The 25538-nt window shown below is 41.3% G+C and overlaps 1 protein-coding gene across 2 annotated transcripts in view; it reads right to left on the reverse strand.

The window, feature by feature from the left end:
- Positions 1–25296, reverse strand: part of HMGCLL1 (3-hydroxy-3-methylglutaryl-CoA lyase like 1) — a 98672-nt gene extending 73376 nt beyond the window's left edge. The window contains exons 1-3 of one of the 2 annotated variants that reach the window (XM_060258327.1): positions 24962–25296; positions 8701–8778; positions 5358–5465 (exon numbers count right to left, since the gene is read on the reverse strand). In XM_060258327.1, coding sequence (XP_060114310.1) covers positions 5358–5465; positions 8701–8778; positions 24962–25063 — 288 coding nt within the window. In that variant the 5' untranslated portion in view covers positions 25064–25296. Of the gene's footprint in view, positions 1–5353; positions 5468–8700; positions 8779–24961 lie in introns of those variants that run through there. The other variant, XM_060258336.1, reaches the window with a different exon arrangement.
- Between the last annotated feature and the right edge of the window lie 242 nt (positions 25297–25538).

Raw genomic sequence — 25538 nt, forward strand, 5'->3', positions numbered from 1 at the left:
TTAAAGAGGACAGAGCCAGTTAGGTGTAGTAGTAAAGAGTGGTGAACTCTAATTTGGAGAACTGAATTCAATTCCCCATTCTTCCACATGAAGGCAGCTGGGTGAGCTTGGGCCACTCACAGTTCTCTTAGAGTCCTCAGCCTCTAAAAACAAGTCTATATAAAGTAACCACCGGAAGCAATGAAACTTTCACGCAAAGCATGTAAATATGCATTTTAGTGAAAATTAGACACAACAAAACTAAGGAACACTAAATATTCAATACTTGAAATTTTCCCACAAAGTCTCTCAACAGTTTTATAAAGTTGGGACTTGATGAAGACGTGGGTGAAGTCTTTAATCCCTTAGTGTTCCACTCATGATTGTACAGACGAAATAAGGAACCGCTTTGAAAAGAACTCAGCCTCCTTTCTTCCTCAGCCTCCTTTCCCGCTGTTACACGGAGCCACAGCTCTACTCTTTACAACATGGATCAACGCATGCTCTGATCTGCTGCTACTGGCTCTCCCTACTGGGAGAGCCAGAAGCAGCAGATCAGAGCATGCATTGATCCGTGTTGTAAAGAGTAGAGCTGTGGTTTCATGTAACATTGGGTGAAAGATGCTGAGGAAGAAAGTGAAACCGTGAGTCCTTTTAAAAGCGGTTCCTTATTCTCTCTGTACAATCATGAGTGGAACACAAAGGGATTAACGACTTCACCCATGTCTTCATCAAGTCCAACTTTCTAAGACTGCTGAGAGACTTTGTGGGAACATTTCAAGTATTGAATATTAAGTGTTCCTTAGTTTTGTTGTGTTTAACTTTCACTAAAATGCATATTTACATGCTTTGAATGAAAGTTTCATTGCTTCCGGTGGTTACTTTATATAGCTTACTTTACACCGGTTCCAGTTGTATTGATCATCTCTAAAAACAAGTCTAGCTCACCACTAGCATGACATTAAGAGCTAGAACTTGAGGCTACCAGACAATCTTGGATCTCCTGGCTATCGTATACACAATGCCATACCATAATTCATTTATTTTAACTAAGGAGGATGATCTAATGCAGTGGGGATCCTATGCTGTGGCTGTTTTTACTGTTTATCAATCAAAATATTTTTTCAGCACAGTTACATAAACACATTCACAAAAGTGGAGATATCCATAATAGAAGATCTAGCAGTTTTGTAAATTGCCCATGCATTGCAGTTTTCATAGCAGCAGAGCAAGTCAATAGGGGCATTCACACACACTAAATAACACACTTCGCAAATGGATTTTTACTGTGTAAGGATAGCAAGATCCACTTGCAAACAGTTGCTGTGTGAAAGCACCCATTGTCTCCTGGCAAAATGCTGTGCGTACATAAATTATTAAAAGTATAAATCTACAGAAATGCACATGCCTCTAATATTCCAAGGAGCCCAAAAAATTGTCTTAAACTGTAAGTTACCATCTTGCACTATGGTGGATAATGAAATATCCCTTGTTTCCATGAGCCAGAATGAACCAGAAATGCCCTATTCCATTACTGCAATTTATGACCAAAAACCATTTTCTGCTGGTCTCCAAAGAATAACAAGAAATAAAGTGATAGTGGACATCACCAGTCTGGACTCAAACACCAAAGTATAAAATACACACAAATACTCCAAGTAAGGCTGGCATGCTGACTCTGGAAACCAGTCGGAGGGGTGGGGCTAGGGACATGGGGGAGAAGTGTGATATCACCAACACCTCTATGCGCCTTCCAGGTTGTACCACTCTGGGTCTGGGAATCTTTATCCCCTTAGTCCTTCAAGGAGCCCATCACGGAAAATATGAGTGCAGTTTGATTTTAATTACGCCCCCAGGGCGGTCTATCCACAGCCCAATGGCAAAAAGTCTAACCGAATATGGAACCTACTCTCTTCTCATTCTTACACTAAAACACTTATTACGTTTAAGGCTAGAAGCTGAACCCAAGGGGTTTTTTTGTCTGTGTGCATGTGACTTTTTTTTTAATCAGAGAAAATAATACACAGTGTCATATAGAAACAAATGGTTGTATAAAACCACCTCAAATAGGTTTTTGAAGAATATAAACACCCTTAAAAAAAAAAAAACATTGTATCCTAATATTCAATAAAATATCCAGTTCTTTACAATTTTACTTAATTGGTTTTTCTTTCATTCTCTTTTATAAGATGATTACATTACATTCCAGATCCTTTTTACCAGTCTATTACAAATGGCAGTTTCTTCATTTCTGCTGACAAATACATTTTTGAATGTTTTGTGAATGTCATTCATAATGAAAGTGTAATACATGCCTAAGGAAGGGAGGGCTGCTTGAATGCTGAAAAGCTGTATTAAAAACATGATCAATAAAAGAATCACATAACTGTGCCCTACCTAGCGGACCCAGTTCCAAAAACTTTAATCCCTATATTAAACAACAACGCCATCCAAACCTCCCAGACCAAGGGAAACCTATGAAACCAAATATCTACTGTAACAGTAAACCAGAGTGACAAAAACCTACGGTTTTAACAGTGACAGAGGAACTGAAAGTACAGTTAAAAGGCTAGACTGGAAGTACAGTTCAAGCTCTATGAAACTCAATCATTGAAAATCATGTTTATATAATGTATTTGTCCCCATGATTTTTTTCGTAAACAGAGCATTACTTTATCATGTACTTTTAACATTTATACAATTAACTTTCAAAGGGCAGTAAGATACTTAAGCAATAAGCATTTCAATGGCAGCTGTTTATCATTCTTGGCGATTTCGATTATAGGTGTGGGATCCTGTTTTATATGGCACCTTTGCTACTGCAGAACTTTTTTGACTTCTTCTGGCTGTTTTCAGTCAGAAACTCTCTGCCAAACAAAATGTTAGAAGGGAAATGGTAAAACAGCTTTAAAATACTAAAAAGGGTGGGGGGGAAGAAAAGAAAAAAAAATGAATCCATGCTGGAAACATAACCAGCAGCTCTATTCCCATGACCTAAGAAAATAAAGAAAGGAGTACTAAGAAGGCATAAGCAAGACTGCACTCCATCTCCAAGTGACACGGCCTTAACATATAAACAGAATTTAATCTAAACATCAACTAAGCTATTAAAACAAAACATCCAGACTTGAAATGAGAATAAAAAGGAATTGTTCCTCTCTCTCCCCTCTTCCATATCTGACAAGGCTAAGCCAAATTTGCTACCCAAAAGGGCTCACAGGAAAAGCAAGGAATTAAAAACACATTTTTTAAAAAAAATCAAGGAGGGGTAAAGGAAAATGGTGGTATATGCTTGCTTTATATATTACTACATGGAACAATTCGGTACTTCAGTGCTATAGTCATCAAACCTCAATGTTACATTGTACAATGACCTAGGATAAGTTTTAGGAGAGGCATAAGAAATTATATAGGTTTTATCTTATTTCCCTACTTTTTAGATAAGTTCTTCTCTTGATGGAGAGAAAGTGGTACGGTATTTTTTCCCCTGCACTAGGTTCATTTTGCTAGTTACTCCAAAAATGTACATATTTATTACATTCCTATTCCACCTTCTCCCCATCATAAAACTGAAGGTGGAATACACAGAACTAGGGTTGCCAGTCTCCAGATGGGTGAGATAGTCCAAAGCAAAAGCTACCGTGAAGTCCAGCCTCTACCAAAAATAATACAAAATTAGTCCAGAATAAAGAAATAATTCATATATTAAATTCTGACAAGTATAACACTTTTTATGCAATTTCAATTATGGGTAAGAATGCTAGCAGCTTTGCTCAATGAATAACCAACAAGCAAAGCTGTTGGCATTCTTATCCATGATTGAAATTCTTTATGTAGAGCTTGAAGAAGCTAAAAGCAAAACAGGGAAATCAGTACAAACCTGTTGCACTATGGACTGACTGGCTGCACAGTCTAATGAATTGCAGGCTGTACATGTTTGAAGATATTGGATGGGCTGAACACTAATCAATTTTACCGGAACGTTCCCAAGAGAGCTACAGCTTTCCGCTGTGAGACAAAGAGGGACTGGTGTTCCCCCCATATGGGCATCTCGGAGTCTCCAAGAGATGTGGGTGGCAGGGCATTCTCCCTGCTCCCTTGGGTGCAAAAGCCAGGAAAGGATTCCGCCCCCCCCCCCCCCCGTGCCTCTCAGAGATTCCAAGAGGCACAGGTGGCAGTGCTTTCTCCCTGGGGTGCAAAAGTAGGGAAAGGATCTCCTCCCCCCCACACCTCTTGGAGTCTCTGAGGGGTGCAGGCAGGGGGCCTTTCTTAAAAACCCTTCTGTAACATTGTGCTGCATTGGCAGACTGATCCCTCCATTCTATCCTATGAGCCCATAGGATAGAATGGAGGGATTGGGCCACCACTGTGGCACAATGCTACAAAAGGGTTTTTAAACTTGAAAACCCTTCTCTGGGGTCGCACCACAGTGGCGATCCAATCTCTCCATTCCATCCTATGGTCTCATAGAATAGACTGGAGAGATCTGTCTGCAGCAACCCCAGAGGGGGTGCAAGTGGTTAGCCTTGCCTAGGGTGCCAAAGGGTTCAGGGCTTTGCCCTGATTATGATTTCCCCCAATAAGAATAACTTTACACTTTACAAAAAACTGAAGAGATCCTTTTCCCCTTTATCATTAATGCACCTGACAGACCCAGCCCCTTCATTTTTTGGCAGCCTTCTTTTAAACACCAACTATTTATATTACAGATTAGTATCATGAAGGAGGAGGACAGAAAACTAGCAAAGATTCTCTCCGTGGCAGGATAGACACTATTAATAATGAGTATCTTCACCGAGTAGCACCAGGAATATTTCCGTTGCATACAATTCGCATTATTGCTTTTCAAAGAATTGCCAAGTTTCATTCAGTCCAGGAAATGATCTAAAATAAATATTGGAATATTGAGGCTTTGTGAGAAGGACCATTTCATACAGTTATAGCTTTACTCAAGCCAGATGGATTCAATATCCACAAAAGTATTTCCATGTAGTGAATATCTAGCGTAAGGTTTGCTTCCAATTCACTGGGCCACCTGACTCAAAGTTTTGTTCTGCTTCTCTTTTTTAAAAGTTATATTACCATATAGCATTTAGGACTGACAGAACCCTGAATGAATATAGAAAGAGCAACTGTCTCCCCCAGAAGACTTACAACCCAAGTTGGATAAGTATTAAAGGGATGGGGAAACAGAGAAGAGAAGGTGGGGAACTGACAGTGGATGTGAAGAAAGGGTAGGCACAGTCAGGTACTACCTGAAAAAGGGAAAACAAGGCTGGGAAGGGCAGTTGTGCCAGGAAAGGCATCAATTTTATATACAGGATGTGACAATACTGCAGTTTTCAGTGTAACTGTGCAACTATTAAATATTTACCTACTTGAGGTACCCATTTTGAAGAAACAAAGCTCGTCACTTCTACGACAGGCAAACCACTTTTAGAAAGTCGGTCGATTAGCTCTATTTTGACATCTGTAGGGACTACAGCCTGTGAACAGGGAAAAAAATATCTTCTGTAGCCATGTGGTAAAAACATTTGGGATAAAAAGAATGATATTTATAACATTGTAAAATAAAAAAAATCACCAGTGATATATTAAATTATTATAAAACCTGTAACCAGATGCTGTTTTCTTAGGCATAAGAAAACTGACACATGCAGGGAAATGGCCCAAGAACCAGTTGTGACTCTCACAGACAACTATTGGGTCTTCTCAAAAGTCTGTAAAAGCTGCTCTCTTTATGTACTTGCTTACATTGGGCTGGATCCTATGACTCCTTTATGCTCTTAAGCAAAGAAACTTTCCTTTGACAGAGCACACCATCTCAGTCAGCACAAGGCAGTCATAAAATCCAACCCAACATTAATGGACTGCTTCTCAACTGAAAACAATTATTAAAAAATGAAAATTCTTACAAATAATTTTTAAATAATTAACTAAAATTAGTAAAACTATATAAAAAGATAAAACTCTATAAAGCACAATGAGAATCATCCTTAATCCCAAGAGGCCAAGACATCAACAGTTGATGGTATCTAACCACACAGTTCTGAAGACTTAAGGGATTTAGGTTTTCTTAAGAGGGGGCAGCAAATTCCATGAATTCCTCCCACCTTGCTACAGCCCATTGAATATCCCAAAAAATAAAAATAAATGAAGCATTGTTCTGGGGGAAGGGTGTCAATAAACTCTTTGGAAGAGCACAGGGGTAAAGTTGGTGCCTCCAGTAAGAGGGGGATTAAGCAGAAATTGCTCCTTCCTCTTAAGAAAGCTTACCTGACCTCGAGTCTTTGGCACGCTTGGTTAAATACAGATCAGTCCCCCCCCCCACACCATTTATTGAAATAGATGAGAAAAGAACAACTACATACTTCTTGGGGGAGACCATTACACAGCTCTAGAGTCACCACAGAAAAGGCCTTGCTCAACCTTTCCAGCCTTATGGAAGAAACCCAAAGTTCATCCCTAACAGATCTTAAGGGGTTGTGTGGCTTACATAGGAGAAGACATACCTTGAGATACCTGTTATCAAAACCTATGCAAATGATGCTCCAAAATGATACCACAGATAATTATGAACAGTGGACATGAACTGTTTTTCTGACTAATATGCTTTGTACAGCACCATCCATGTACTTTGTAATCTAGAGGCTGACAAAGCTTTTAAGTGGCAGATCCTGGCCCCAGCACTTTGAAATACAATCATTCCAAGAATGCAAAGGATGCCATAAGGAGGGGACAGGGAGAAAACAAAAGATAATTAACCATCAGAGACAAGTGGGAAATCACAAAATCAAAATAAGGAAGAAATGTTATAGTTAAGAGTGGTTTCTTCCTGAGGGTATAACTGACATAACTGTAGTATGTGAGAATACTCCCATTATATAGATGGAGCAAATTGCATAGGTCTTTCCCACCTGATCATCACCTCTTCCTCTCAACAGAATTTCTGATCAAGATTCATATGTGAGTCCCATGCTCACTACTCCAGTATTCACAGAGCTGCTGACCCAAGGTTAGAGTACATCAAGGTCCATCTCCTTCTATGTGAACCCTTTCAAAGCGTTACTCCTCCTCAGAGGCTCTGTAGTATATGTCCTTACCATCTGAAATGCAGTCACTGGTCACAAACACCTTCTCAGTAGTGGCAAAACTTATCAAGCTACCTTCTCAGTCAAGATTGCTTAGTTTCTTTGTTACGGGTCTTCAGACCACAGGTAAAGACCAGATGTCTGCCTGTTTTATTTTAGGCTTGGTTTTCTGTGACTTTGTTCTTTATTTTGGTTTGTTGTAGTTTTTTTTAAAAAAACCCTGCATCTGTTATTTTTAATTCATTGTGGCATTACATGCCTTAAGCTGCCCTGAAGGTCACTGAAAATGGCAGCAAATAACTATATGAAAGCATAACTAAGTAAAATATGAAATATCACCAATGCTTTCACATGGCTCTGTGTGTTTGGAAAGATGGTCCAAATCTCATGTACTCTGACAGCGTTTTTTTTTAAAGGATTGAAACACAGATCAGTCAACATGCCTTAGATTCTCTTTCACCTTATAACTTCTGGTGGGTAATCACACTGACGAGCAGGGGAAGAGCAAAATTCAAGTCCAGTAACACCTTAAAGAGCAACAAGATTTCCAGGGCACAATTCCAGTTTGGTGTAGTGGTTAAGTGTGCGGACTCTCATCTGGGAGAACCGGGTTTGATTCCCCACTCCTCCACTTGCACCTGCTAGCATGGCCTTGGGTCAGCCATAGCTCTGGCAGAGGTTGTCCTTGAAAGGGCAGCTGCTGTGAGAGCCCTCTCCAGTCCCACCCACCTCACAGGGTGTCTGTTGTGGGGGGGGGGGGAAGGTAAAGGAGATTGCGAGCCGCTCTGAGACTCTTCGGAGTGGAGGGCGGGATATAAAGCCAATTTCTTCTTCTTCTTCTTCTTCCTTGAGGTTTCTGACGAAGGGAGCTTTGACTGTTGAAAACTTATACCCTGGAGATCTTGTAGGCCTTTAAATCTATTGGACTTGAATCTTGACCTTTTATCTTATGATACAGCTGACAACGATGTGGTTTGGATTCCTATATGACAAAACCCAACCTCTTTTTCAATTTCATGCGAGTAAAATCGAACAGCCCTCCAAATCTTAAGCATCATGGAATGCTTGCAAACTGGTTTCTTTGTCCCCCCCCCCTTTTTTTTTTTTTGCTCATCCACAACCTTTAAAGGCGGGGCATCCTTGAGCTATTAAAGGCCTTTTAACCTAACAGTTTTAAAGAGGTTATTATTTTATTGACAAGATTTTAATATTGTAACAATTGGGTATATTTTTCCAGGATTCACAATTCTTAGGGTTACAGAAGTGTCTGTCCATGGGATTTTATAGTTTCTCTTTTGATTGCAGTCTCCACAGACACTGTGGAACTGAGCACAGTCTCCACAGACACTGTGACATTTTCTTTTTAATCCACGAGTTCTGTTTTCTGACGTCTGTAAAATTTGACAGATGACCGCTGGACTGAAGATGGGACAAATCTAAAATGGGATGGGACTGGAGGAATCTGCTCACCCATACTTCCCACCTTCTTCCAGTATGATATATTCATGTTTAAAAGAGAAAGATATATGAATATAAAATTATAATCTCATCAGGAGTGAGAAACACTGCTTTCCAGACAGACACATAAATGGTCTACCTCAGATCATTAGAAACATGGATATTAAATTACCTTTTCATTCTGCAATCCATCTCTTGGACCTACTTCTACGACCTTAACAAATTCAGGAAATCCACTTGTGAGAAATTCCTGAAATGTGAGATAAAAAAAAGGAAAGATATTAAATATTAGGATTAAAACTGTATTAAAACTTCTTCTAGGGTGAGTAAATCCAGAAGTGCTTTCAGGAACATGAAACAATTTGTTTTATTACACTATCCTCCCATCTTTCCACTATAGAGCACAGCTCTTTACTTACACAATTTGGTAGAGTGGTTAAGTGTGCAGACTCTTATCTGGGAGAACCGGGTTTGATTCCCCACTCCTCCACTTGGACCTGCTAGCATGGCCTTGGGTCAGCCATAGCTCTGGCAGAGGTTGTCCTTGAAAGGGCAGCTGCTGTGAGAGCCCTCTCCAGCCCCACCCACCTCACAGGGTGTCTGTTGTGGGGGAGGAAGGTAAAGGAGATTGTGAGCCGCTCTGAGACTCTTCAGAGTGGAGGGCGGGATATAAATCCAATATCTTCTTCTACCCTCACAAAAACCCTGCGAAGTGAATTTGGTTGAGAGGCAGTGTCACACCCAAAGTTACCCAGTGAACTTCATGACTAAGGACCTAACCACACGTTATGTTTTCCTTGTGTCCTCCCTGGGTCCTGGCAATTAGACATTTGCTGCAGTTTATATGCTCAGAATTCAATTTCTAGGTGCATGGAGCTCGATGGTATGAAGGCAGAGAGGGTTCATCCCTTCACACTGCTTTTTTCCTGATATAAAACATCCCTGGTAGATGCTATTTGTCCTTTTAGCAAACCATATGTTTCTGGGTGGGCTGCAAATGCTTCCCTGAAGGGCAAATAATACCCACCAGGGTCTTACTGATCGAAATAAAATATTCTAGGCTGTTCATCACACCGGCACCAAACTAGCATTATGTGAGTAGTAACAAAAATATCTCAGAGTATGTTTAGAGTGCCTTTTCTACCCCATAGTTTTATATACATTTGCTTTATATACAGTTCTGTTTTATATACATTTGTCTTCACAGAGTTAGCATTAAGGAGCAGGAATTCCAGAGCAGATGGCAAAAGCTGAAGGCAGGTGTGAGCTCCAGCTCCCCTCTTTTTAGAAATTATGTTTCATTTTGAATTCTAGAGCCAGATCAAAGCTTCTCATAAAATAAAATATACACAGCCAAGAAGCAAATTTAGTTGTGGATGCTTTTAAAAATTCTCTCTAGAACCATGTGCTGAATACCTTTGATCTGGTGCCAGCAAGGGAGCGTGACCAAATCTGATCCTAGGGGGTAGTATCTGGTTCCTTGTTGCCAATTCATATGGGAATGAGTAGCATGGAGGGCTGTGATAATAGCGGTTTTTTTGCAGGCTACTTTGGGAGCTGGAGTTCAAGACCTTGGCCCATTTGCCCTGCAACCTATTCTTAAAGTGACCTACCAACAAAATTAGTTGCTCATCAGGACCTTAGACTACCAAAAACCTGGCTTCTATAAAAGGGTTATTTTGTAGAAAAATAAGTGGTGGAACTCATCCAGGGATTGTTATGCAGCTGCAATACTATTCAATGGACAAGGAGGTGGAACTCTCAGAAGGGGAGGTGGAACTCTCAGAAGGGGAGGTGGAACTCTCAGAACGGTTCAGGAGCCACGTTCCTGTGAGTTCCCACTGAATCTGAGGCCTGTTTCTATATAACTGGAACTTGGTAGTTAAGTTTATTTGCAAGTGATGCTATGGTGATTCCCTCAGGATCCCTCCATCTTCATTTTGGTTGGGCAGCCCCTTTTATTTAATTTTCCTTCTTTGTTTTTCCATCTATCCCACCCAGTTGTTTAAATGTCTAGGGATCTGAGGAACTAACTAAAATCCTTCTTTTTTGCCTTTGTTTAAAAATGGCACACGAGATGTAATTGGTAATTCAAAATAAACAAACTGTTTTATTGTACTTATGAGTGGAAATGGACAGGTAAGTGTCAGGTTTAGGGCTTAGAAAATGAGAAGGCAACAGGCAAGAGGTAACTTTGTATGCATATAGACAATGAATAATCAAACATGTAGCTGTTTAGTTATACAGACAGGTCTTAAAGCTTGAGGTAAGAAATTTCTTGGGAGTCTCTACTCTCTCAGCCCCACCTACCTCACAAGGTGTCTGTTGTGGGGAGGTAAAGACCGCTCTGAGATTCAGAGTATAGGGCAGGATAAAATTCAATATCATCATTATCATCATCATCAAATAAACAAGCATAAGCTTCTTTGTCTTGAGGACATTTAAGTTGGCGAAGGCAGGAACATTCACACAAGCTCCAGTATCCCTTATAACCACTTGGCAGAGATCATCCCCCTTTACTAGGAGCTATTTCTCTCAGATTGGATAGGGATCACCCTCCTTTACTAGGAGCCATATCCCTCAGGCTTGAATGAGGTCCTTCTTGATCTTCTCATTCCCTTAACTTTCCTTCCCAGTCAACTGTCATTTCTTAACTGCCACTTCGAACTGCCACTCTCAACTGTAGAGTTCCATTTGAATCCCTTGTCATCAAGGTTCTCAGACCAGGTTAAAGCGTTCATTGTCACTGTCCATCACAAATGCCAAAAGAAAATGAAAAAAAGCAGACTAACGGTAACTGAAGATTTTATATTTTGATTAACTAAACTGATAGTATAATTAGGCATGAGGCTTATAATCTAAAATAACTCAGTACTCAAAGCCCAGAAAATGCATTCAAACACCAACTGTCCTACTGGTAAAAGATAAAACTATCAGAGGGTAATGATTCAGCTGCAGAGTCAAATTCAAGGTTCTTGCTTCAACACCGGAAATGCTCCAAAGGAGCTTGACTATCCCCTCCCGCTACACTAATGACCTTCATTTCATCAAGTTCATATGGATCAATGACACTGGCAATGAACTGGGGAAGATTTGTGCGCTGAAAAGCTGGGACTTGCACAGATGCCAAGGCAAGAGTCAGGAACTCATTTCTCTAGGAAAACACATCGACTGGGAACCTCAGAATGTTTGCCACTAAATGCAAAACCATCTTTCATCCCGGGTGCATCTCTTTTAGCATCACACTAAGGAGAGGAAGAAATTCTGAGGCCAAGTGAGCGACACAGCTTTGTTTTGGGGTAGCTTTCTATCATATTTACTGCCATGAGTGTCACCTGCCACAAACAGCCTACACATATTAAATTAAGTCCTATGTAGTAGCATCCTTCAGTGATTGCTAAAGTACAGTAAAAATATTTTAGTACATTTACTGTGCATTTATGTGAATGCTGTAAAAAGAAATGGGAAACAGCTGTATAACATCTCTGATCACGTGCAACATCTGGCACTCTAAACCCTTCTTGGACTAAACTGGGCCCACACTTGCCGAGAACATAAACCTATTTAAAATGTAAAGGCAAAACTTTCACATCTGCCGCATAACATAACCAATCTCCCTTCCTCTTTTTTTTTTAAACATCAATTTTATTATAAATTGAAAATCTCCTCACAAAGCATATATAGTTGAGATTTTCTACAACTATTAGATAATTGCTCTTACGAGGCAAATGCCACATTCATGATATGACTACATCTGTGACAGAAACAAGAGGATCTAAAACAAATCATACCTTAAATAGAATAGATTCAAAGCGCACATAAAACTTTTACTGTCATGACTGTATCCTATGTAAGCTGAATCTTGTAAAATACATTGTTCACAAACTGTATTGCTGCATATGGCTGGAATCCTGCAGGTTTCAGAGGATGGCAGGTGACATGTGATTATACGACGGGAGATCTTTTCTTTATAACCTTAATATGATCTATCAGTTATGCACACATAGCTGGAAAGGGGTTTGATGATACTTACCACTTCATAGTTTTCTTCTTTCAGTTATCTGTGACAAATTAAGACTGCCTCTTCTTCTTTGGATAAAGATCACATCTGTTCTCAAATATATGGATAAGAATCATGGCTTTACAGAAAGGACAGGATTTAGTTTTCAATTCTTTTGGGAGAGGGTCTCCTCCCAGCAGTTCCCTGCCATTGTCCTGTTCATAAATTCTTCGTAAATTCTCCCATACACACCATTTCAAACATGCTGTGTATCTAGGAAATTTTAAAATGGCAGCAACACTGAAAAAAATGGCACCAGTGAAATTACACAGGGCCAGGTGAAGGAGGCAAAGAAAGGAGGTAGCTATACAGATCCCAAGTACTGCAGTCCACAACTGAAACTAACTCTCTGGTAGCACAGTCCTTAGGCTTTTTTTTGTAGCAGGAACTCCTTTGTATATTAGGCCACATACCCCTGATGTAGCCTATCCTCCTGGAGCTTACAGTAGGCTCTGGACTAAGAGCCCTGTAAGCTCTTGGAGGATTGGCTACATATGCAAAGGAGTTCCTGCTACAAAAAAGCCCTGCTTAGGAGTTACACCCTTCCAAGTCAATTGATGTCAACAAGGATGCTTAGTGTTGCACCATGGATTTGACGGAAGAACCATGTATAGAAGTAATAAAAATAATGCTACTTTTGCAAGGAAGGGATGAATTACTCACTTGCCCTGGTCTCTCGTCCCAGATGGAAGTGGTACTGAATTTCACAAGTACCTTGTTTGGTATAAAAATCTGGCTTCTAGTGTTCAGCTGCACAAATCAAGTGACAAGTCCCCAAATTTTATCTCTCCATATTGCTGTGTTTCATGAGATTCTGGGCACTTGTACGATTATTTAAAGTTACCCTTTCATTTTGGTGAAACTCTCATTGATGGATGTGAAGTACAATCTACCGAGCCAAGCAGCCTTTTGATAAGCATTTTCTACATCTAAGTCAATCAGTTCTTTGGATTGCTTTGTTGCAACTTTCCTTGTGATTATTCCCTACCACCACCACCACATCTAAGCATACTTTAGTTTTCCAATTTCTTTAAAGCATTAGAGAAGAGGCAGAAATGAATTTCCCAGCAGTTCTCTTCCATGGCGAGTGTTACTGGATAAGTGCAAAGCAGGTAGAACCAAACAATAGTTTTCAGAGGTAATGCAATAATGTGCATGCATGTTGCATCATAACCACATGGGCACCAAAACTCTTGAAACAATAGTTGAGGTTTTCCCCCCTCAATGCTTGTTGAAAATGCTCTCAAATATCAAGCACTGAACTAAATGTTCACCAGTCACTAATACCAGTTTCTAACTAATTTAGTGTTTTCATCTCTGGTCCTTCAACACAACAAGACTGGCAGATTTGCTGCTTGCTGTCAAAGTGTATTTGTTTCCTCTGTGCTGTGCTTGTATTTATGTAAATAAATTCCTACAAAGACATCATAAAGCTCTGACATTCTCTCATAAACTGGTAGCACAGTTCCTAAAACATCTTACCACTAAGGGTAGGCTTCGTATGTTAACATATTAGTATATTCTTCCTTTTTTACATTTTTCAAATTTATTTGCAGAATTTATAAACCTCTTTTCTTCAAACACCTCAGCAGCATTCAATATTAATTTTTTAAATCTGTAAAAGACAAGGCCACTAAATAACCCGAACAGTGTAAAAGCTAGTACATTCAGCCGGAACACAAGAATTAAACTTTAAAAATACATAAAAACCAGGGGAAATATTTTAAAGTCTTAATGTGATGTTAAAAGGGCCTCTTTGGAAAGGCTGTCCCATAGTTACATTAACTTTTCTTCCGTAGTTTGATGCAACAAAAAGCATGCCTGGTCTTTATGGATAATGAGGGGTTATTGAATTAGATATTGGCTCAAGTGGTGAGTACTATGGGTGAATTGTACAGAATATCAACAAGGAAATAATTTACATAAAAGGCTAAGAGCCTGCAGCATTCAAGTTTTCCATTCATCAGGTGCTGCCAAAGAAGAACAAACAAGAAAAGTGACCCCCCCCCCCTCCCCTTCCATGCAGAGAGCAAAGCTGTATTCCCTCCTCCTTCCACCCACAGCCCCATTTTAGAAAGGGAGAAAAAGGGCTATCAAAGCTTGACATGCTTTTTGCCAAATAGCTCCTTGGAAATGTCCCAACCCCCAGGTTACAAATTGATGAAAATGCATAATAGAAAAATGCCGCTAACCTTTAATCATGGGATTCAAAATTACCCAACTGTAAGCAAGCAAACTCTGCAAACATACACATTCACAACAAGTTGCTAATACCTTCCTGGCATGTGAAGCATAGAATTCAAAGCTATTAACAGAAGACTTGCCTTAGTCCGGATTGTGGAAATGCCACCCAGCTTGCTACTTGGTCAGTGTAGCCATTTTCACACAGGTTATTTGCCCCAGGTTTGCTGTTGGGAAGTGGATTTCTTTCCTGCTTCCTCACAACACTGCAGTACATTCATGTACCTCCTGAGGTTTCTCCAACTTCTCTCCCCTCTCTCCCAAAAATTTTGGGACAGGTCACAGAAAAACCTGGATGGCTACCACCATGCGGGTGGGAGGTTTGGATTTTCCCATTCTGACCCAAATGGCAGCCATTTTCCCTGCCTGCTATGGCCATTTTTTCCTATCACCACTAGGAGGCTGTTTGGTTTCAATTAATTGGCAATGGAGTATCATTATATCATTAATGATAAAACAATCTATGTATCAGGTTATCCAGATTCCCAGCTTTCATTCTTGAAAATGTAATTATCTAATAGCTTTTGTTAAAGAGATATGCCTTTCACCATCTGTCAGTGCAATCAAAAGGTCTAGAGACTTACTTTTTAAAAAATGAAAACTGGGAGTTTGTAGAACTTGATATGTATGTTAAAATACTGATTTAAAAAAAATGGGGAAAGCTGTGATTGCACAGAGAGACTGGCTTTTTTTGTAGCAGGAACTCCTTGGCATATTTGGCCACACACCCCTGATGTAGTCAATCCTCCTGGAGTTTACAGTAAGCCCAGGAATAAGAGCCTGTAAACTCTCGGAGGATTGGCTACATTAGGGGTGCGTGGCCTAATATGCAAAAGAGATCCTGCTACAAAAAAAAAAAACCCTGGGGACTGGGATAGGGAAATTGGGTGAAAACGTGACACGCGGAAGCCCTGATGCACTGTGCTGTATTAGCACTGCAGCAGCAATGGGAAAACTACACAAGACCATCCCTGCATCGAAAACATCTATAACCCAACACAGCCAGTTCACCTGCCCACCCAGACAAACAGCATTTGTGGATGATCCACTCAGCAATAATCAGTGAAAGGCCCACCTGTGCTTGGAGCTACAATTCATAACCCCCGCCTTCAGCTGATCATAAAATGACTCTTCAGACTTAATTTAGACATGAAACCATGGCAGAAACTTGTAAGCGCACATGTAAGCAATATAGATTCCAATCCCAATACTGCAGCATTGGGTATGAGCTGAATTGAATGTAAGCAAATTTCTCCTCAATAATGCAGCACTGGGTATGAGCTGAGTTGTGGAAGCTTACACACACATACTCATCATTCAGTGATATTGCATGATTGTGTGAATAAATGTATGAAGCTGTCACTACAGGAACAGATTTCACCTCACATCGCAGTAAATGTCATACTGATTGAAGAGTAACATAATAGACTGAATCAATGTTAAACAGAACATGCTCCCTGGAGGAGCAGCAGAGCAGTCTTGTTCTAAACATACTCTCTTCATTAAAGCTTCTGTTGACAGTCTTTCTTGCAATGACATAAACATGAAGGAAGCACTCTGCACACAAAGCACTGAATCATCAATAATCTGTTACACCCTTCTAAACCCATTGACACCAGAGAATTTCGAAGGATGTAATTCTGCTTAAGAATTAAGAGCCCTGTGGCGCAGAATGGTAAGCTGCAGTATTGCAGTCCAAGCTCTGCTCACGACCTGAGTTCGATCCCAGCAGAAGCTGGCTTCAGGTAGCCAGCTCATGGTTGACTCAACCTTCTATCCTTCTGAGATCAGTAAAAAGAGTACCCATCTTGCTGGGGATAAAGTGTAAATGACTGGGGAAGGCCACCCTGTAAAAAGTCTGCCATGAAAACACTGTGAAAGCAATGTCACCCCAGAGTTGGAAATGACTGGTGCTTGCACAAGGAATTACCTTTAATTCTGCTTAGGACTGTATTGCCAGTGACATAACAGTGTGCTTGAATCAGTCTCAGTTGTTTTACCTATATATGTGATACCCATTACGCAATGTTCTGCAACAAGGCAGCAAAGTATAAGGCTGGCATCTCAGCATCCATTTAAAGATACAGGACTAGTTCATAACTGAAACGGGTAGAATTAAAAATAACTTTAGCTGCCTCCTCACAGTGCGAATTCTCCATGTTGCCCTCATTTCCAAGTGTGAACACAGAGGCACTGGCAACAGAGCATCCACATGGTCGTTCTGCATGCTTTCCTTCCATCAGCCCCTCACGGCTGCCATTTCCAACTCTCTGCCATCAGAGGGCTTCTGAAAAAAAATGATAATTGCTATCCAGAAACAGCTGGACAAAATCTCGTTTTCAAATGCTTTTTCCTCAAAATATCCTTAATCAGAGCTCACATGGATGGCCATTTCATCCCACATTCTATCACAAATTCACACCTGATGTGCAGCAGAATTCTCTGGACCACTCGGTAAGTTGATAATAATGAAAACAATCAAGATATCCCAGGTGACAGAGCCCACTGCAAGGCAGTTTGGATCATTTGTACAGGTTCTTCTTGAGTAACAGCAAGCAAACCGAAAGTAAAAGCAAATTATTCTTAGCTCAAAGCAATTAGAAGCAATGAGAGTTGGAAAGGGGGTAGTTTATAGTCAGGGTTGCCAGATGGTCCCCTGTAGGAGATGGGGGTAGGGTTGCCAGATGGGAGATGCAGTTTAGGGAGGACAGAGACCTCAGAGGAGTATAACACCACAGAGTCCACCCTCCCAACCATCCATTTGCTCCAGGGGAACTGAGCTCTATAGTCTGGAGATGAGTGTAATTCCACAGGATCCCCAGTTCCCACCTGGAGGGTAGCATCCCTATTCTCATTGGAAAGGCACACTGCAGAAGAGAAATAACCAAACAACCACAAGCTTATACTTGAGAGAAACATCACAGTGTTTTAAAGTAACAAAAGGAGAATTCCATGCAGAATAAATGGTATATGAACACTGCTAATGCAAGTTAAACCAACAACACATTGTGGGTTTGAGAATGAGAACTTGATGGAAAATGTATGGCAATAAAATGGTTCAAATGATCTAAGACTTGTAGTAACCTCAAATTAAAAACATACTCTTTGGGATACGCAACACTAATAAACCAATTACTACAAATAATAATGACTTCTAAAATCCATTAGGACAAAAACATTTTGAAATAATAGAATGCACCGAAGGGTATTTGCTGATCTGAATACTACTAGATTTGGAACATGAAGGTAATAAAAATCCCCCCAAAGATTGAAACCAATCAAGAAAGTATACATAAAAGGTTGCAGGTTTTCTTCTGATGTTCACGTCTTATCTTAGTTTCACCTTCTCACATACCAAACAAAATGTTTTGCAGCTCTTCTAAGGGACTCTTTATCAACTGCTTTTCTTTTTAGATGTGTCTCTCTAAGCTTTAAGTGTATGCTTCAAATGTAAAGTCTGAACATGACAAACATCTATGTCACACAGGTATTCTCAAAGTCTGGAGTGGGTTTAAGTACTGACAAATATGCACTCAGTTTAAAGCTCAGGTTCCCTTAACTGGTCAAATAGCACCCCTTCTAGACTATTTCAGGGTGGAAAATGACATGAGGGACCTTTTCTCTACATGTGAGAATCTGAATTGGGCACCACATGCATGGGAACTGAGGGGAACTCACAGCCCATGTCTGACTGTAGTGTTATTTGGACACAGGGTGAGGACCCCAGACCCAAGTTGTGTACTGCATAATGTGCTAATAGCCCGTTACTTGTCTAAGGCTATGCAGACTGTTTCCTGGGCTATGGCTCCTTGCCACTAAATAGTAACAGATTTGTTTATTCTACAGCCAGCCTTAAATGCCAGTGCAACAATATTCACTGTCTTACACCTTCACTTATCATCAACTGTCCACATGTAAAAAAGGCAAGCATTTATTTCTAATCATTCTCTTCTAAGCCATCAAAATGTTCCTGATCCCTTTTCTCAGCAACAGAGTGCAAAGCTGCATGCTCCTGCCCAACCAAAAGATATAAATATGTAACCCAATGCTCGATTTCTCAACAAATGTTTCCTATAGCAGCAATGACGTTTATGTTAGTGATGCATACCATATTTTATATGTGGGGGTACAGACAACCTAATAGCAATCTCTTTCCGTTAACTCAAAAACTGAAAGACTGGTTTCAGTGTCTCATCACAAAGGGTGTCTGGATGGAGAAAGATACCATTAGAAATAATTATGGATGCTATGGGATTTCCCACCCTGCTAGACTGTTTCCTCACACCATATTTTCCTATCAATATTAATGCATTTATAAGCTTATGTTTGCATTAACTGCATAAAAATGGTGTAAAAGAAACAACTCTATTAAGGGCACCAGGAACAAAATGGTGCACAATAACGGCGTATAAATAATAAATAAAGAAATAAATGACACATGTATACCTCATTAAAGATAATGAACAATAAGCATCAGCAAAGAAACACAGGAAATCATTATAGACTCAAACACACCAGCGTGCAACTTTTCAACCCAGCCAAGAGTCAGTTTGGTGCAGTGATTTAATGTGCGGACTCTTATCTGGGAGAACCAGTTTGATTCCCACTCCTCCCAATATGCCTGCTGATGTGACCTTGGGTCAGCCACAAGTTCTGCCAAGGCTATTCTGCTCAAGAGCAGTTCTGGGAGAACTCTTAGCCCCACCTACCTCACAGAGTGTCTGTTATGGGGAGGGGAAGGGAAAGGAGATTTGTAAACTGCTCTGAGACTCCTTTGGCTAGCAAAGGGCAGGATATAAATCCAATTTCTTCTTCTTCTTCTTCTTCTTCTTCTTCTTCTTCTTCTTCTTCTTCTTCTTCTTCTTCTTCTTCTTCTTCTTCTTCTTCTTCTTAGTGGCAACTTTCTTAATCACTGAAATTCACCACAGTTTAGCATCCATCCATCTATCTATCTATCTATCTATCTATCTATCTATCTATCTATCTATCTATCTATCTATCTATCTATCTATCTATCTATCTATCTATCTATCTGAACAATCTCACATCACATGAATGGTCTCTTTGAAATTCAAAATAGCCAGTACTTGAGGAGTTTTGTACCTACACTGTGGCAGTATTTGGTATGGTGGTTCACCAGGTAGTCTCTTTAGGCACATGCTCATAATCTGTAGGCTTGTTTGGGTTACACATGCCCTTGGGTCACCTCTAGGCTTGATATTTGCCACTGGAGGTGGGAGATCTCCCACAAAAGACACCTGCATAGCTAATCTCACATTACAAAATAAAACACCTTTATGCTGAAATTATGAGAAACAGCCATTCATAGGAGAGTTTCTAATATTCTTATTGTTCACTAGAAGAATATAAAAATCAGAAACTCTTAAAACTGGTGTATGTTGAAATCTTGGCTTCAATTAACTCATCACTCATGGAGTCTTCCTTTAGAATTTATCTAACAACTATATGAACAAGCAACACATGTTTTAATTTCAGCAGTATGTAAAATGCTACAGGGAAATTATATGCTGCTCTATAGAGTGATAACTAGTTACAGTGCTTCAGTAAAAAACACATAGAGCTGCCTTGAGTTGTAGCATTCATGACGTTCAAGCATGCTTTAGCTTCAAGTAACAGGACTAGCATTTCAGTATCTATGGCTGCTATGGCACAGGGTCCTCCGTACATATCCCCAATATCCTGCCTCTGATTGTGCAAAGGTTCTTTACATCTGAGCTCATTCCTCTCTCCAGTTTCCAGTCTTAACAAATCCTTATTTATTCAGCACTTTTTATTCTAAAGTTCATATTATCCAAATATTCTGGATGCTCCTTTATCACTCAGTTTTTCTTGATCAATCACATTGTTACCTCATGTGGAAATATAATAACTAGGATATTTCAAAGCCTGGACATTTTACACTAAACCAATTTTTTGTCTTCTGCTTTACTAGTGACCTCTCTAGACTCCCTCTATTTGGGGGCTATTTGCTATTTGAGGGGTTTTAAATATTTCTGTTGAAGCCCATAAAATAACATCATTGTTTTCAAACACCTTTGCTTCAACTAACATCTGTGGTCAGAAACACCCAAAAAAGGATAAATTCTGTGAGATACAATTTCATGACAAGTGAATGAATAAAACTGTGTTATTTCAACAGAAGGAATTTATACATGCTGGCCCAAGCCTGGCCAAAATTACTTACACTTAGGTCCTACTGAAACCAACTAACACATATCTCACTGTTTTCAACCAATAAGAGTGGATTGGGACCACCTGATTCAGTGGTCATAGACTAGACTAACTCTGCATAGGGTTGCCAAGTCCAATTCAAGAAATATCTGGGGACTTTGGGGGTGGAGCCAGGAGACTTTGGGGGTGGAGGCAGGAGATATTGGGGGTGGAGCCAGGAACAAGGGTGTGACAAGCATACCGTATTTTTCGCTCCATAAGACGCACCTGAGCATAAGATGCACCTAGTTTTTAGAGCCATTTGTGTGAATTTAGAGGCATTTGTGTGAATTTTTTGCAGTATTCGCTCCTTAAGACGCACACACTTTTCCCTCCACTTTTTTGGGGGGGGAAAGTGAGTCTTATGGTGCAAAAAATACTAATTGAACTCCAAGGGAGTTCTGGCCATCACATTTAAAGGGACATCACGCCTTTTTAAATGTCTTCCTTCCATAGGAAATAATGAAGGATAGGGGCACCTTCTTTTGGGGCTCATAGAATTGGACCCCCTGGTCCAATCGTTTTGAAACTTGGGGGGTACTTTGGGGAGAGGCACTAGATACTATACTGAAAATTTGGTGCCTCTACCTCAAAAAACAGCTCCCGCAGAGTCCCCGAAACCTCCAGATCAATTCCCCATTATACCCTATGAGAATCGATCTCCACTTAGGGAACAATGAAGTGCTCAGTTCCCACCCCCCCACCCTCCACCCCGGTTTCTGGAGACTCTGAAGAGAGGGATTGGCCTCTCTACTCACGAGTTGCAGCCAACTTCTTCCAAGTAACACAGACACCCCATCCCAAGAGGAAGCCTTTCCAATCGGAGACTGGAGCCTCCAGAGGGGGGAAAAAAATCACATGGTGGCTTTGGGGGAAGGGCTTCCCCATGCCAGCCAGCTGACTGAGGGCGGGAAGGAGACTGGGAAAGTGGCAGAACCCCCGCTGGGACCTGGGGATTGGCAAGCCTAACTCTGCATAGGATTTCATTGTCAGTAATTATATGCATGCTTTAGTCCCACTGATTTCAATAGAATTTACAAGCTAAGAATCATACCAAGCAATGCTACAGAACAGAAGTCATGTAAAACATACTATGAAGATGTTTTGGAACACATAAAAACCTGTCTTATATTGAATCAGACCCCTGGTCCATCAAAACCATTACTGCCTATTCAGCCAATACTGTAGGTCTGTGATACAGTTCTGGGACTTCAATGTTGAATGTGTTTGGGGGGGGGGGGTGGAATCCAATATATCAGATTAGAAACCCATAGCTTTCCAGCCAAACACCTTTGGGGGGAGCCTACTTCAGGGCCTTTAGACACAGGAAAAGGCCAGAGTTCCTCTTGACCAACAAAGACCACTTGTAAAAGTACCCTCTCCATTAGGAAAAACTATTCAGCTTTCTCAGACTACAGATCTGAAGACAGGGATTTCTCCCTTAGGATCTGAGGATTTTGATGGAATTGATACATCTTCCAAAAGGAAATGGTAGTTGTGAGCACAGATCCCACCTTTATTCCCAACACACCTTTTCACAGCTCACAGGAGATATGTTTGCCATCCATCTACCCATAACCTTCTCATCCTCAGGAAAAGAACCGGTACTCATTTGACCCTAGAATTGGCATGTTGCATTTATATAAGAAGGGCTAAGACATTTAGGAAGGGGGGATAAGAAGGATAAGGCATCCTGGTAAACCCTTCCTTCAAAATACTAACATCGTGGGGAGTTAGAAATGGGGGGGGAGGACAATGACATGCTGATGATTCATGTTACAGTTTCTAGGATGCCTCAATACTAGCTTCACACTCCACATGCATAATATAGGCAGGCCGAAAGTCAGCCAGGGCAGAAAATAACAATGCAATCCTAGGAAGGGTAACATGGATTTCAGTGGACTTCGTCTGGAGCAACCTTGCCTAGGATTGCACTGAAAATTACATACCCTGCTCAAATTTGCCTGGTGGAATGGTTTGATGCAATATGAGAACATAGGGTGGCTGGAAAGACTATAGGAAGCACATGGAAGCAGAATGGCATTCCAGCCTGTCAGCACTTTCTGATGGCCATTCCAGCCACTCCATATTTTGTTCTCTATTCCACGCCAGAAGCATGGGTGGGCCAACAGATGCCAACATCTTCAAGGGAAGCAGTGAGGTATTGAGGCTGCCAAGGTGAAAAGATCTCTGCCTAAACAAGCTGCCTCTCCACAGAGACAGTGGGCTGCATGCAGGAATATCACTTTAATCTACCATGCTCAATTTCAAGTGAGGGGATTGCTGGTGCAAACCATTATCCAGAACTTTCCTTTTGTCCAATTCTATTTTATTTAACTTCCATGAAGGGATGGGGGAAATCATCAGCATCTGGCTATACTACTGCTTGAACAAGCTAAGCAGGGAGAGAAAAGAACAGACACAGAGTGCACATTAGAATTATCCTGGTGTATAAACCTACCAACATTTCATGGCATTTGAAGATATGATGCAGATTGTACTGCACATTCCAGTGTCTATTCCCATCCATAATCAGCACAACTCATCACAAGTAATTATATCTAACCATAACTGAAAATGGGTAAATCCAAGTGGACAGCCGTGCTGATCTGAAGCAGTAGAACAAGGTAGGAGTCAAGTTCATCTTTAAGACCAACAAAGTTTTGTTCAGAACATAAGCTATTGTGTGCTCCAGAAGAAACGAGGTAAACATGGGCAAGGCCTAACATCCCACATAAGCGAAACCATTTTTAAACTCAATAGACACTTCCCATGCACACGTCCTTGCATCTCCATCTTTGCGTTTCTCCTCTTCTCATAACGTGTGTGCTCACACTTCAAGGTAAGGCAGCAAACCAGATGAAAAGTGGCACAATTAATAATCTGCCCTGAATCTCTGTGAGGAAGGCAGACACCATGTGTATCAATAATACACATGCCCATATGTGGTATTACTTGTTTATTGCCTGCTTTTCTTGCTGAATCTTAGGGCAGATTACTGGTTGTACCACCAACAGGTCAAAATGCATGCTGCATCCCACCACTATAATGAAAATCATTCTGCCCAACAGGGGGACGATGTGTAGAACCCCATATGTGCAGTTATTTGGAAAAAGCAATGATATTTAAATTCTTCATTTTTCTGAGGATATCTAAGTGTGTGGGCAGAGAGTTGGAAAATGGGACAAGCTTCACTACCACCCGCACATCTCTGTATTTGAAGAAGTGTGCGTGCACACAAAAGCTTATACCATGAATAAAACTTTGTTAGTCTAAAAGGTGCCACTGGACTCGGCCTTTGCTCTGATGTCTCCTAGCCACTCTCCCCTCCGTTCCAGTAACTTCCTACTGTCACATACAAACTCTGCTGCCAGAAATGGAGGGAGGGGCAGAACAAGGGGCAGCGTTGCAAAGTCTTTAGGCTGTCTGTTGTGTAATACTTCAGCAAGGAGAGAGGAAAAGGAGACACACGGTGCCTGTGCAGTCAGTTCCAGGCCGTTCAACGGACTTGCTCTTCATTGGCGCAAGACTGCAGCGTTAGTGTACCGATGATCCCATAGAGAACCAGTGGCCGCTACTATACCCTAACATTCACGGAAGAGAGAATTTTGGCTGGGCTAAGAAACCCTCCCATACTTCGGCTTAGATTCTTCACCTTCAAATGAAAGAGTAGCTAGAGCCCTCTAGTAGTTCCTATGATGGCGGAGTATCTCGCCCCCCACCCCTCCCGCGCTAGGATATTTTCTCAGGAGCATCCTCTCTCAAGACGTCACCATCCAGATCCCTCCGCGTCAGTGCCGAGGCAGGGGCGTGGTCTCCGCGACCACTCTGGCGGGCAGAGACCCCTTTTAGCTGCCGGACAGCTTTGTTGTTGCAGAGGCTCGCCCCCGTGAGGTAGTACCTGTGCGGACGGCTGCAGGGCCGGCTCCCCAATCCACAGCTGCTCTTTGAGGAGATGCTGGTAGCTGAGACAGTGTTTCACCGCGGACGGTACATTGCCCATGGCCACCACTACCCCGGCTTTGGGGCGCACGCTTTCCAGTGGCCGCAAGGTCACCGTTGCTTCCTACCAACCATTGCTAGGAAGTCGCCGCGGGAACCAAGACTCAGAGCGAGCAGCGGCTGCTGCAGCCTCCTGCATCGGGGTTGGGGAAATCCCGGGCAAAGGAGACGCCGCTGATTGGCTGAGGCGGCCGCTGAGAATTAGGCAGCTTCTGCATCCCTCCCGTCTTGGATGCTGCTGCCGCAGGCTCGCTTGGGCTGCGTCATCAGGTAACGCGGGTCGAGGACATGAGCAAGGCCCGGTTGTGCATCATCCTGCCTGCCTGACCTGTGCATATCTAACTCTGTACAGGATTACAGGCTAACTGCCCAGGCCCCTAAGTGTCAATTTGGAAGTAAGTCTCAAATCATTGAGATTTGCTTCCTAAGTGAAAGTCAGTTGCAGACTAAGTGAGGCATTATGTAGGGCCCCTGCT

This window comes from Heteronotia binoei, chromosome 1, assembly GCF_032191835.1.
Source record: "Heteronotia binoei isolate CCM8104 ecotype False Entrance Well chromosome 1, APGP_CSIRO_Hbin_v1, whole genome shotgun sequence".
Lineage (NCBI taxonomy): Eukaryota > Metazoa > Chordata > Lepidosauria > Squamata > Gekkonidae > Heteronotia > Heteronotia binoei.